General features: G+C 39.2%; 2 protein-coding genes across 4 annotated transcripts in view; both read left to right on the forward strand.

The window, feature by feature from the left end:
• The window catches only part of LOC310717971 (D-amino-acid oxidase-like), a 188,335-nt gene that overhangs the window by 19,183 nt on the left and 156,208 nt on the right, over positions 1-12,944 (forward strand). The gene's annotated exons all lie outside the window — the stretch shown is intronic.
• On the forward strand, positions 7,599-11,643 carry ficd (FIC domain protein adenylyltransferase). Of its 2 annotated transcripts, XM_083526404.1 has the most exons (4): positions 7,682-7,794; positions 8,150-8,432; positions 9,011-9,323; positions 9,568-11,643. In XM_083526404.1, exons 3-4 carry the CDS (start codon positions 9,053-9,055, stop codon positions 10,644-10,646), a joined length of 1,350 nt encoding a protein of 449 aa, XP_083382530.1. In that variant the 5' UTR covers positions 7,682-7,794; positions 8,150-8,432; positions 9,011-9,052; the 3' UTR covers positions 10,647-11,643. The 2 variants fall into 2 exon arrangements, with proteins under 2 accessions (XP_083382529.1, XP_083382530.1); XM_083526403.1 differs by lacking the exon at positions 8,150-8,432 and having other exon boundaries at positions 7,599-7,794.

Here is a 12,944-nt window from a genome sequence, read left to right on the forward strand (position 1 = left end):
TCGAGTTTCACAAGCTTCTGAGAAATCAGTGTGCAGCTGAACCAGCATATGGACAGCATTAAGAAACTTGAATGATACCACTTAGCAACCATGAAGACGGATTTCACCTGCAATTAACTTTGGATTAACTACAAATGGCACAAACACATTTGCACTCAAGTCTTCATCTGTACCTTCAACAATGACAAAACTATAGGGAATAGACATCTGGTGTCACCAAAATGAGGATGGGTTCTTTTTTGAGTTCCTCTCAAGGTTTTTACCCAAATTTGTCACTTGCAAATACAATGGAATTGGTTCAAATTGAATATCTAATATTGAAGATACAACAATCTGATTGAACAAAAATATGGCAGAAGAATGCTTTATAAAAAAGACTATACTTAATTATACTACAGTGAAATACATTTTGTGTAACAACAAAATCACATGTGATTGTACGGGATGTTTAAACACTGATTTCATTGTTTTTAGTGCAGATATCTGGAGAAATACAGCACCTTTGAGAATTTTGAGGAAACAAAGAAACAGGAAAAGGCAGTCTCTAATGCAACCCATGTTTACATAAAAAGACAGACCCACTCTTTCAACTGGTTCAAAATCTCACAGTGAAAATAAACATAATAACTATGAAATGTTTTTGTCATTAATTCATGGATTCTAGAACATTTAGAAAGAAAAAAAGTAGTAGTTTTTGTAGGTATTCCTATCAGACACCCACCACATACACTGCCTACTAGGGATGGTAAGATTCACCGATTCGCATCTGTGCATCGGCATAAAAATCTTTTTTTACCAACGCAAATATGTTAAAAATGATATACTTATATATATACTCATATTTATATGATGAAACGAGAGAAATGTCAACGGTAGAGATGCATCTTACTGTAGACAGAACAGCAAAAAAACTGGTGATTTGCTGTCTGTCTGAACCAAAGAAATAAAGTGAACTATCTGTACTTTATTGAATTTTATAGCAGCATATTTCTTTTTTACATAGCATCTTTTTGCATTGAATCACATTGATCACAAATCAAAATCAGATCACATTGAATCATAATGGGTTGAATCGTATCACATTGCGTTGGTAGCTGATTCAGTCCAGACTTAAAGTGTCATATACAAAGTACAAAAATAATTGTGCATTGAAGGAAAAGTGAGCTAAAGAGAGAAGCCCATGTTCTAGTTGCTGGGTGTTTCCTGGTTTAGAGACCAAATGGCCTGCAGGAAAAAGCTCCTCCTCATTCTCTCTGTGTTTGCTTTCAAGGAGCGGAAGCAACAGAGAAAAGAGTACATTGTTGGGAGGTCTTTCACAATCTTCCTGGCCCTGGTCCAGCACTGCATGTTGTAGATGTCCTGCAGGTCTGGAAGCTCAGTGTGGATGGTACGTTTAGCTGACCGCACCACCCTCTGGAGGAATCACCTGTCCTGCATAGTGCTGTTCCCAAACCAGGAAGTGATTCTACCTGTCAGGACGCTCTCAATGGTGCAGGTGTAAAAAGTCCTTAGCACCTGAGAGGGCAGTTTAAAGTCTCAGATAGTACAGACGCTGCTGGGCCTTCTTCATCAGGGTGTTGATGTGACAGGACCAAGAAAGGTCTTGTGTGATGTGAACACCTAGGTACTGGAAACAGTCCACTGGGGTCCCAGATGCACATCTCCACTGCCTTCAGATAATCAGAGTATAGAAAGTATAATCACCTCTCAGCCAACCATGGTCTACCATCTGGCAAGCTGGAGTTTTTGCTGTCTTCTTCTTCTTCTTTTATCGGCTTCTCCCATTAGGGGTCGGCACAGCGGATCATCCGTCTCCATACCCCCCTGTCCTCTACATCTGCCTCAAACCAATTACCTGCATGTCTTCCCTCACCACATCCATAAACCTCCTCCTTGGTCTTCCTCTTTTTCTCCTTTCTGGTGGCTCCATCCTCAGCATTCTCCTCCTGATATACCCCATGTTCCTCCTCTGCACCATCTCAATCTCGCCTCCCTCACCTTGTCTCCAAAATGTCCTACAGGTGCTGTCCCCCCTAATAAACTTCCCATCAGCTATCAGCCTTCTTAATTCTAAACTCAGATGCTAAAGAGTACATGGTCATTATGACCCCATCCTGATCTCAGACACTGGACTGTTCATTTCCACTTTGACCTCTGTTTAAAAAAAAAAAACTGTCCTCAACATCATTAATATTGTTCACTCTCTGTTTTGGCCCCAACATGTTAGTTAATCTTATATTTTATTCTTTATCTTGCCTCTTCATAAATTACTTTATAATTACTTCATGATCTTTGTAAAGTCACTTGATGGTCACTGGACATTTTTTTTACCTGCCAAATGCACTTTTATATATGCACACTGTGCATTCTCTTATTATTTGCACAATTTAATCTAATTTACCACACATTCCTACTTCACCATGTCCAGTACTGCAGCTCATTCGTTGGCTGTTGTATCACTGCTGCCACGTGTCCTTTGCTTCACAATCTGCTTTCCTATTTAACTAGTTCAGACTAGTATTGTTGATAGAAAAATATACTCAAATATCATTACAATTATGCTACTGATGTAAAAGCAGAAATGGACGTTCCACATTTTGGATGAGAATTCCTATGAAAGAGAAGAAAAACAATTAAAAGCCTGTTCTTTTTAATGCCATGCTGGTGTATGGTGCAACTGAAAGCGAAAGAAATTTGATCCAGTAACGAGGGGAACAAAAAGGGGGAGAACAGCAGTGGGAAGAATAAGAAGCAGTGAGATCAGGGTCAAGCATGACAAAGTGCTTTAAACATGATTATAAGGCAAAAGGCTGTGTACAAACAGCCTTTGTGTAAGCAACTGTTGGCAAGAAAGTGGATTTTATTTCATTTATAAGTTTTGAGAGCAGAACCTGACTCAACCAGGAACCTGTTATATATCTGAATCCCATTGTAGAAGCCTTGGCATTCGTGCAGAAGTCAGGGAATCTATTAAATGCCCAAGAGAAATGTGCCACAGCCACAAGATTGTAATGTAATGAGTAACTTGAGAAAAAATAAAAAGGAGAGAAGAGCAGCTGCAAGCAAAGATGGCAATAAACAGCTGCCAGAGTGTTTTAAACACGATGATACAATGGCTTTGTTCTGACAGTCTGTTGTAATTATGTTTATTTTAGAGAATTTCATCTAGAGAAACCCCCAAAGATAAAATGAGATGGAAATCTTGGAAGGACCTACACTTAAATGGAAACCTACAGTGAGTTCATTTGTAATTATTTGTTTTTCTTGCATTGTTGAAGCATTAAGGCATCGCTAAAATCCACAGGAAAAGTGAGCCAATGTAGAATGTCTGATAGGAGGTACATTGGAAACAGAGTGCAAGAGGACATGCCACTTTAAGCATAGCCATAAGGCATGCATGCTTGCTTGGACATAAAAAATTTACACCAGTCCATCAATAAACTGAATTGAGCAAACAGCATCTCTATGCCTTATTCAAAAAGGGGCAGCTGCCTTACATACAGAGGAATTGGCAAAAAGATAAATGAATGTGAAGAAAAAATTAATTTATCTGCACATCGTTCAGTTCAGACTGAGAATTTAATTTCAACCTGGAGAGCTTCCAAAACTAACATAACGCTCTTCCCTTAGTTGTTCGAGGTTTCCTATGATTTCTATTGACAGATAGACCAGTACTTGAACCGACATGAAGAAGATTTATTACATAATTAGATTGGGAGGAAACTATTTAACTTTGGACTCCACATTTGGTGAAAAAAGCCCTGCAGCTCCATTGTATAATGTGTCTTTTTGCACAAATATCTGCATGCTACCATGACAAATAAAGTTTGAGAGCTTCTGAAAAGACATTTACACTAACTCTAGGACAGTACGGTTGTAATTGTGAGCACACAACCTTTTATTTTTTTTTTTATAAATACAGGATACACGTCTTTTAAATTAAATACAGGTCTGGCTGGAAACAGGAAATTCCCACATAAAGCTCACAGGATTCGATTGCAGCCTTCACTGCTGCCCAGGTCTTATATAACTTCCCAGATCCAACTTTTGCACACTTTCTCAGTAAAAACAAAAAACAGAAATATCTTCTACAGCACCTGTCAAAAATATTTTATGCTTTTTGAGACATGTGGCTGTTTCCATTATTTGTATTCAACAAACGAATTAAAAGTCAAAAACACAAAAGAATTGGAAAGCGAATAACTGGAAGAAAGTTCTAGGGTCAGATGAGTCCACATCCATTTCTGGCTCTAACAGAAGAATGTATGGAAAACCGAGACCAAGAGACATGATGTTAGCAGACTGCCTCACCCCCACAGTTAAACATGGTTCAAGATTAAGAGTTTGGGTTTGTCTTTGAGCAGCGAAGATTGGAAACTTATTTTGTGTAAAAGGAATCCCGAACCAACATGGCTGCCATTCTATAATTTAACACTATTAAATTCCATTTTTAAACAGCAGATGTGCAGATCTCAACCCTACTGAGATGCAGTGGCAGGATCGTTCTCTAAGGAGTTCTTCAAAAGGATATGCGACAATCTCAAAATATACGCACTGGTGAAGCTTGAATGAATGAGACGAACCTGAAAATGCCTTTCTGCAATTGTGGTAAATGTGCAAATCAAAACTGGGACAGTAATTAGAAAAGTTGACTGGTCTGGTCGAACCGCATTAACAACAAAAACACAAAAAGGTTGTTTTTATTCTTTTTACAGTTGGAATTTCAATGTCGTTGTCATCAACAAACATGCTGGGTCTTGTAGCCATTGTCAAATTTGTTATACTGGAACACTTTTTTTAAACTGCTCACATATATTTTCCCAGCAATGGACAGTAAATGTGATACATGCTGTCAGTATCAACCAGAAGTCCCAAACCACCGGGTCGTGACCTAGTTCATGGCCATGACAAAGTTGCTAGTGGGTTGCATGAACATCCTGGAAAAACTGAAGCTATATAAAAATGACACTAATGTTTTTTTAGCATTTTGCCTTTTAAGCCACTATCCAAATGTACTTACAGTATAGCACGATTTAAACAAATGACCCCAACCCCCAATGGAGTAGTTCATTAACAGGGTTGCAGTAGCTGGATGCAATATTTCCCAACTTGACAGAGAAACCTCCCAGCTTTCAGCCGATGACCGGACACCATTTCAGCCACAGCGGTAGAATCGAAATCACACTGCACTACAATGAATCAAAATACTATTTAAAACACTTTCGTTGAACTCCATTATGAAATACCACTGCCAGCCATGTGAAAGGAACAAATCTGTCATTCTCTTCACATTAGATCATACCCATTCATATCAGTGCAGGAGACAGGAATCAGATTAATTTGCGGAAACTGGTATAAAAGAAAAATTCCTGCTCACTGCCCAGTTAAAAAAAAAAAAAAACCCTTCAGTCGACTTTACATTTGTCTGAGCGCATTGCTTACTGAACATGACATCGGCTATGAGAACAAGCTTTGATTTGGTCCTCAATGCAGCAGAACATACAAACCATTTTATTAAACTGCGGACAAATAGTGTATTGTTGGAGGCAGGCAAAGGAGATTCAGGCTGGAAAAAGCATCTCTTTGTTTGAACCTTTATAAAGGGGTTTGGTTCCTAATAGTACGAAATTCCTGATACATGTGGATACAAATATCATTTAGAGGAATGTATTTTTTCTTTTTTAATATTTTTTTTTATGAAAGCCGGCCAAAATTTCACAGATTAAGACTGAACAAGTGCATAAGGCATCTGTAGTATGTTTTATTTTTTTTTATCATTAAGCAATGCAAAGAGAAATTATAAAAAAACAAACAAAACAAAACAAAAAGAACACAAAAATACTTTTCATTTTTACTTGACACAAAAGGTAAACATCATGCATGCCCAATCAAACTTTGGCAAAGTGTGTACTCTCGGACAGATTGTTCTCTTTGTTCTCCATGTTTGCCAACTTTCCGAAGAGTTACTGTCATTGGTTTGACACAAGATTTGCATTATCAGTCAATCGTTAATATGTGGAGATTGTTGAACTAATAAAGCAGTATCACCATTATTTTAGGTGTGTTTTTTTGGTTCATCTAAAAAATATTACCATTTAAGTGTTAAATGTAATGCTGTACGCTTGCTGTGCCCCAAAGGCAGGCAAGTACAAACAACTAAGAAAGTGAGTAAGTGAATCTTATATTGTACACACACACATCTGTTACAGGTTTTACCTGATTTCAATGAGAGTTCACTCACTGCCACACTTTTTAGGTTTCTGTCTATTAGTCTCGCGATTTGGATGCCCTTGCAAAAACACCCTATAAACACATCTATCCCCTTCAATTCCTTTGACTCAGCAACTATTTATTCCAGTGGCAGCCAAACATGTTTCAACACTACAGCCATTTTAAATGGTATAAAGAGCTCCCTTTTTGCATGCCATACCATATCCACATCACCAAAAGTTTTCTTCTTATCTTTGTTTTTTTTATTAAATTGCGAGCTGGATCTACAGTGAAAACCGCGAAGGCCTTTTCACATTTTCAAATTTGGAGTCGAGGACTTTAATCGTGCAACGAAAATCATCGCCGTCACTTCTGTAAAGCATTCACTTCTGATCGTTATGCCTTTCATTTGGTCAAGCTGCAAGCCAGACATGTAACCTTTCACTACAGGATTCCTTGAGGACATCCTCACTAGAGCATTCATGAGTAGGTGGGTCTGATCATCCTCAGTAAAGTGGATGAATCGAGATAACTAACCAGGACTTTTCTCAGAAGCTACGATTGACAAGCCATTTGGATCTGATTCATCAGGTCACAAGTCTGCATGATTTTTTTTTCCAAATAAAAACAGCATTTAATCTGGTAATTTACTTAAAAAAAACATCAAGATTTACATCTCAACCCGAATTAAAAAATGGGACTCCTGACTTATCCAACTACATATTGCTCTTTTCCGAACCACAAACTTGTTGAAATGCTATAATTATCCACAGCATCCTGCTACCTATTCAACATGTTAATAGTAATTCATTTGTACGTCATTGTTCATATTGTGTGTGAATTGGAAATGGTGGGTCTGATAAGGACATCACCAAGATGTGAAATGGAATGTCAGAAACAAAAGTCTGGCGGTGTTTCAGATTCTACAGTTATTTAACTCGAGCCTGATCACAGGCGCAAAGGACATACCACCGGTGCTAACACATTTGATCGGAGCAAAAAATAGCACCGGTGGAACCAATACAGGAAAACTCTTCCCATGCTTCCCATGTATTGCTGTGCTGCTGAGAAAACTCTGACCACCAACATACCATCTGGTTGATTGGCTTCAGATGACTTCTTTCACAGCTACAATAATGGTGTGAGAAGGAATTGTTTTTGTTCTCCCTCTAGTGGTCATAGTGTAGACTGCATTCAGATCGACTATCACGGTCTCAGTGTGCTTTATGAATTACTGAAGAAAAAAACATATTATTTAAATAACTTCAATAGATTATTCATAAAGGGCGTGGATTTAAACATTTCATCCAGTACCGAACCAGAATGGTCTTTATCCAATCAGAAGGCCCTACGACCGAGTCAACGTGTTGCTGTTTGAGACGTGCGTTGGGTGCAGGATGAGCCAATCATCGGCCGCGTTTCACATTCGAACGACCAATCGCGTTCGAGGTTGTAAACTACGTCACAGTTACCGGAAGTTGACAGCGGCCTGGATGGGGATGAAACAAGTATTTTATAATAAAGAAAAATCAGCCGATTTATTACATTTTTCTTTGCTTTGTTGAAAGAAACCGAAGTGAAAAGGTAAGTCTGTAGTCGTATGAGAGTCTAAACGCAGTTGTTCTGTTCAGACGTGTTTTGTGAAAGTGTTAAAGCGTTGGATTATATAGAATACAGAATAGATTGTGAGGTTAAAAAAAAAACTTTTCTGGGGTTAGAAGTAAATGATACAGCAAATTTTGTGGCGATAATAATTGTACATCTGCTGCTGTTATACAGGAGCTGAATATGTTGCAGCATACAGCATCACAGATACTCTCTTTCTCAAGCCGGTTTACTTTAAAATCTGTCTGTTTGTTGTGAAAGGTTTGGAAACACCTAGTCTAATGAGTTTTTTTTAGACAGAGGAGTCCAAATTGGAAATTTTTGTCTCTAACAGAAGAATATATGAAGAATTTCACAGTCAAACATGGAAATTATACCTTATACCTGGTGAAAGGAATCAAGAACCAACAGATCTACCATTCCATAATTCAACACCATGCAATTCCATTTGGACTGTGGATTATTGGAATTAACTTCACCGTACAACATGTAAATAAGTCAACGTTTACGTCCAAGCTCTCTAAACCTTGGAGTGCCAGCAGTTGGCTGGAGTGTTATCTATCACTGAACAGCCTGCCCAGTCACTGGAACTGCTCTGATAGGAGCTGGATCTCAAGGTCAGCAAGAAATCTCCAACTAGTGAAAAACAACTTTTGGCAGGTTGTATCTAAATGAATGAAGGTTTGGAGAAAACTGTCCATAGGTGAAGAGTGTGTGAAACTATTATTCAGGATTTGTACATCTGTGCATTTATATATTTGTTTTGGTAAATATAAATCGTCATACCATTAAATGACCCAGTTTTTTGCATAGAAACAAAAGGAACAGGTCTCTGTAAAAAGCCTTAAAAGATATAAATTTAATTGAAAGCCGTTCCAGAAGACTCTGAAATCTGGAAAAGGATGTTCTGAAATCATATCGGTTGGGTCGGTATCGGGATCACGTTCAGCCCGTTGATGGCCCCATATGACTTTTGCAAGTAATAGTGTTTATATTAGTATCTGATTTGTTTAAATCTTCCTACCAGATCTAACAATCACTGCTTTATGGGAACAAACAGTCAAAGGTTCAATAACAAGCGTTTCTGGTTAATTTTGACCATTATGGGTATTGGGATTAAATAGATGGTATAAGATTGGTGAACCACTACCCTCTAGGTGCATTGGAAATCACCAATTCCTGTTTTCCTTCACAGAATGCTGGACATGAGGCTCGATAAAGCAGAACGTTCGGACTGATGGCAACGATAACAGTGTTGCGTCACGTCAGCACTAGTCCTCTGCTATGCGGCTGGGGACCTGTTCTCTTCGTCCTGTTGGGCTCGGTGTTAGTCCTGCTGCTGCCTCTGGTGGGCGTGGAGGAGAAATGTTGTGCCAAACTGAAAGGCATCTCCCGCTTGCGCTGCAATCGGTGGGGCAACACCTATCGTGATGTGGGGTACTCGACAAGCCTGACTGTACCCTACACTGCCCTTGACCTCCTACCTCAAAAGCCCAAGCCCAATAAAGGTAGGGTAGAGAAAGAAGAGTTTGGTTTTTGATTCATAACTTCTCCTAACTATTTCTTTGTTTCAAGCAGTAGACAATTTTCTGTGTAAAATAAAATGTCTGAATGATTCTTGGTTCCAGACCAGCAGGATTCTGTTACTGGAACCAAAGGGATTTTGCTGTGCAAAAGATATTTTTTTTTAAAGAACTGCACAAGCACTTTGTTTTGCATCTTCTTCAAAGCAATCTTAATATTTCTTTTCAGAGTCACAGTTGGAGGCAAAGGCAGCTCTCCATCAGGCCCTGGAGATGAAGAAGCAGGGGAAAAGGGAGAAGGCGCACAAACTTCTTGTCTATGCATTAAACATAAACCCAGACTTTGCAGACGCCCTCACCGAGCTAGGCACCATCCTAGAGGAGGAGAAGGATGTTGTTCAGGCTGACCACCTGTACAGCAAAGCGCTCACCATTTCACCCTGCCACCAGAGGGCACTGGTGAGCCGTGATCGCACACTTCCCCTAGTAGAGGAGATTGACCAGCGTCACTTTGGAGTCATCGACGCCAAAGTGCAACGACTTATGGCCATCCCAAAAGGCAACTCTGCTCTTCGACGGATCCTGGAGGAGACCTATTACCACCATATTTACCATACAGTGGCCATCGAAGGCAACACTCTGACTCTGTCCGAGATCCGGCACATCATCGAGACAGGCTACGCTGTACCGGGGAAAAGCCTGCACGAGCAGAACGAAGCTATTGGTGTTGACGCTGCCATGAAGTACATCAACACCACACTACTGTCACGCCCTGGTGCCATCACAGTCGGTGATATCCTGGACATCCATCGGCGAGTGCTGGGACACGCTGATCCAATAGAAGCGGGGCGATTCAGAGCAAGCCAGGTGTTTGTCGGCCACCACATTCCACCGCATCCGGGCGATGTGGAGCGGTACATGCAGGAGCTAGTACAATGGCTCAGTTCAGACGAAGCTCTGCACCTTCACCCGGTCGAATTTGCTGCTCTGGCGCACTATAAACTCGTCTACATCCACCCGTTTGTCGATGGAAACGGACGGACTTCGAGGCTCCTGATGAACCTAGTGCTAATGCAGGCAAATTACCCGCCGATCTCTATCCGGAAAGAGCAAAGGGCAGAGTATTACGCCGCCTTAGACACAGCTAACGAGGGCGACATTCGGCCGTTCATTCGCTTTATTGCCAAGTGTACGGAGATCACGCTGGACACACTGCTCATAGCTACGACTGAACACGCAGTGGGTTTGCCTGATGCTAGCAATCAGGCTTGTCCTGACTGTAAACAGACTATACCGGCGCATAATTGAAAGGATTATGGAGGCGTAGACATGGTGTGGATTACAGTGATCGCTTTTGGACCCGTGGGGTACTCAAGAGTCATCATTCTTACAACCACTAAAGTGAAACTGGACTTTGCTCATTACAAAACTCTTATTTGTAAGTTGTAACTTGTTGAGTGGAAACAAAGGTTTCATTTTTGTACCTGAATCTTGCTGCCATTTAATACTTTGACCATTTGTTGCTTGAGAAAGTCAAATCATACCATCATTTATTACAAATGTCTGAAATTTACTTATAGTTAAGTTAGCTTCTTTTAGACGTAGGCAAGTATAATTCATAAATACCTTTTTTTTTTTTTTTTTTTCAGCAAAGGGTTCTTGGGAGAACTTTTTAAATACTTTGCCTCAAAATATTAGATGCAATAAGTCAGTAACCAATTCTTTGCTTGGATTCAATTTAATTTTGTCTATTTCTATTTTGCCCGTTTCAAATCATTTTCCATTTTATTAGCCATCATAGCAGCTAATCTTAAGACTGAGGAAAATTGGCTAACGATTAGTGTTTTTGTGTAAGTGTTCTTGATTGTTTTTGGCTATAAAGGGCTAGTAGTCATTTATCCTAAACAATAATGAAGATTTTTATAATTTAGCAGTGCATGCAAATTATTCCCTATTATTTTGTTTTTACATTTTGAAAAATATAGAAGATATTTTCCAGCATTTTAGTCGTTCTTGTACACGGGTGCGAGCTAGTTATGCTAACTTTAGTTACGCTCATACAGAAAGCTAGTAAGCTACACTTTAACCTACATCGTAAGTGCCATTGTTGACAGTGTTTTGTGGGATTTGCATCTTTCTTTTATTTCTCACAAGCGTATTTTAGTTTTTAACCACAGTACCACTTTTGTGCCTCATGTTGGAGGTTTGCACCGAGAAGCACTTTATATATTTCGGAAACAACGTTATTTATTTTGTATGAAAAATAAATGTGTATGAAAGTATGATTAAATTATTTAGATCAGCACTTTGGTTGTCCTTTCATTGTTGTTTACATACAGAAATATATTTCCAGGTCTATAAAAGCACAGATGAGCGAATGATGCCTTATGGAAAATTAAGAATTTGTGGGGGGTTTCCACAAAAAAGTTATCATTTATGGACGTTTTCTGACAAGAAATTCTTCAGGATGTAATGCTTTCCCTTATCTAGATTGACTTACAATGATCTGTTATACCACTCAGCTCAGGAACGCCTCAGAATTGGAGACAGATTTGTATTTCAAAGCCCACCCTTAGACCTCATTCAACTCGTATATAAAGCACCAATGATCCTGTCCCTTTCTTCCTTCTGGATCCATCGGATTCATCTTGAGGTCCTTACACTTTGAATGGAGACCACTTGCTGCTGCTGAGGACGGTTCCACATGAACAGTCTAAAGATTTATGAGGAGGCTCTGGAGGGTTAAACTCAGGAATCATGAAAATAGTGTGGTTTAGGACTACAATCACCACGAACCATCGGTGAACAGGTGATAACCTCACCAATTATGAAACTATAATGAATGGACATTCCATGAGTGGATAAGGATCAGTTCTCTTTTGAGTCTGGTTTCTCTCTCATAAAATTTTTTTTAGTTAGTTAAATTATTTCATTCTCTAAAGCTACTTTAGGACATTGTCCATTAATAAAACACTAGTCAAATTAATAGACAAAAAAAGATAACCTGGAATGGGACGAGTACCTTCATAACAAGCTCCAAACAGGATCTCTAAAACAAAAATGACTGTTAAACATAAAAAGCAGAACGGTCCATTCATTTATGATGCACTTCCAAACCGTCTCAGCAAAAAAAATCCCTGAAATTCTTAGTGAGTATTAAAGAGAAAAACATAATATAACTAGTGTTGACACATTTGAAACCATTCTCCTGAGGTACCAGTGACCAGGTGCTCCTGTCACTTTCTTCTTTCCGGATCAGTCAGATCCATTCGGACCCCCTCCTGCTCAGTGGATTTCTCTTTAATTGGAGAGACACTGTGCAGCTGAGGATGGTTCCACATGAACAGCCTAAAAATCCATGAAGTTTCTAAGCAACTCAAGAAAATTGCATGAACAGTTCAGTGTCACAGAGATGGAATCTGATTCCTCTCAAGGTTTCCTCCTTGTACCACCTCAAGGGGGTTTTCCTTGCGAATGTTGCTTACTCATTAGGGATAAACCATTAAAAGAAAAAAAACAACCTCTGTAATCATTTAAAGAACAAATAAAACTGAATTGAAATTAGAGTCTACTGTTGTAATGTCTAATTGTACCTAAAGCCATTAA

The sequence above is a fragment of the Silurus aristotelis genome, assembly GCF_946808225.1.
Source record: "Silurus aristotelis genome assembly, chromosome: 23".
Lineage (NCBI taxonomy): Eukaryota > Metazoa > Chordata > Actinopteri > Siluriformes > Siluridae > Silurus > Silurus aristotelis.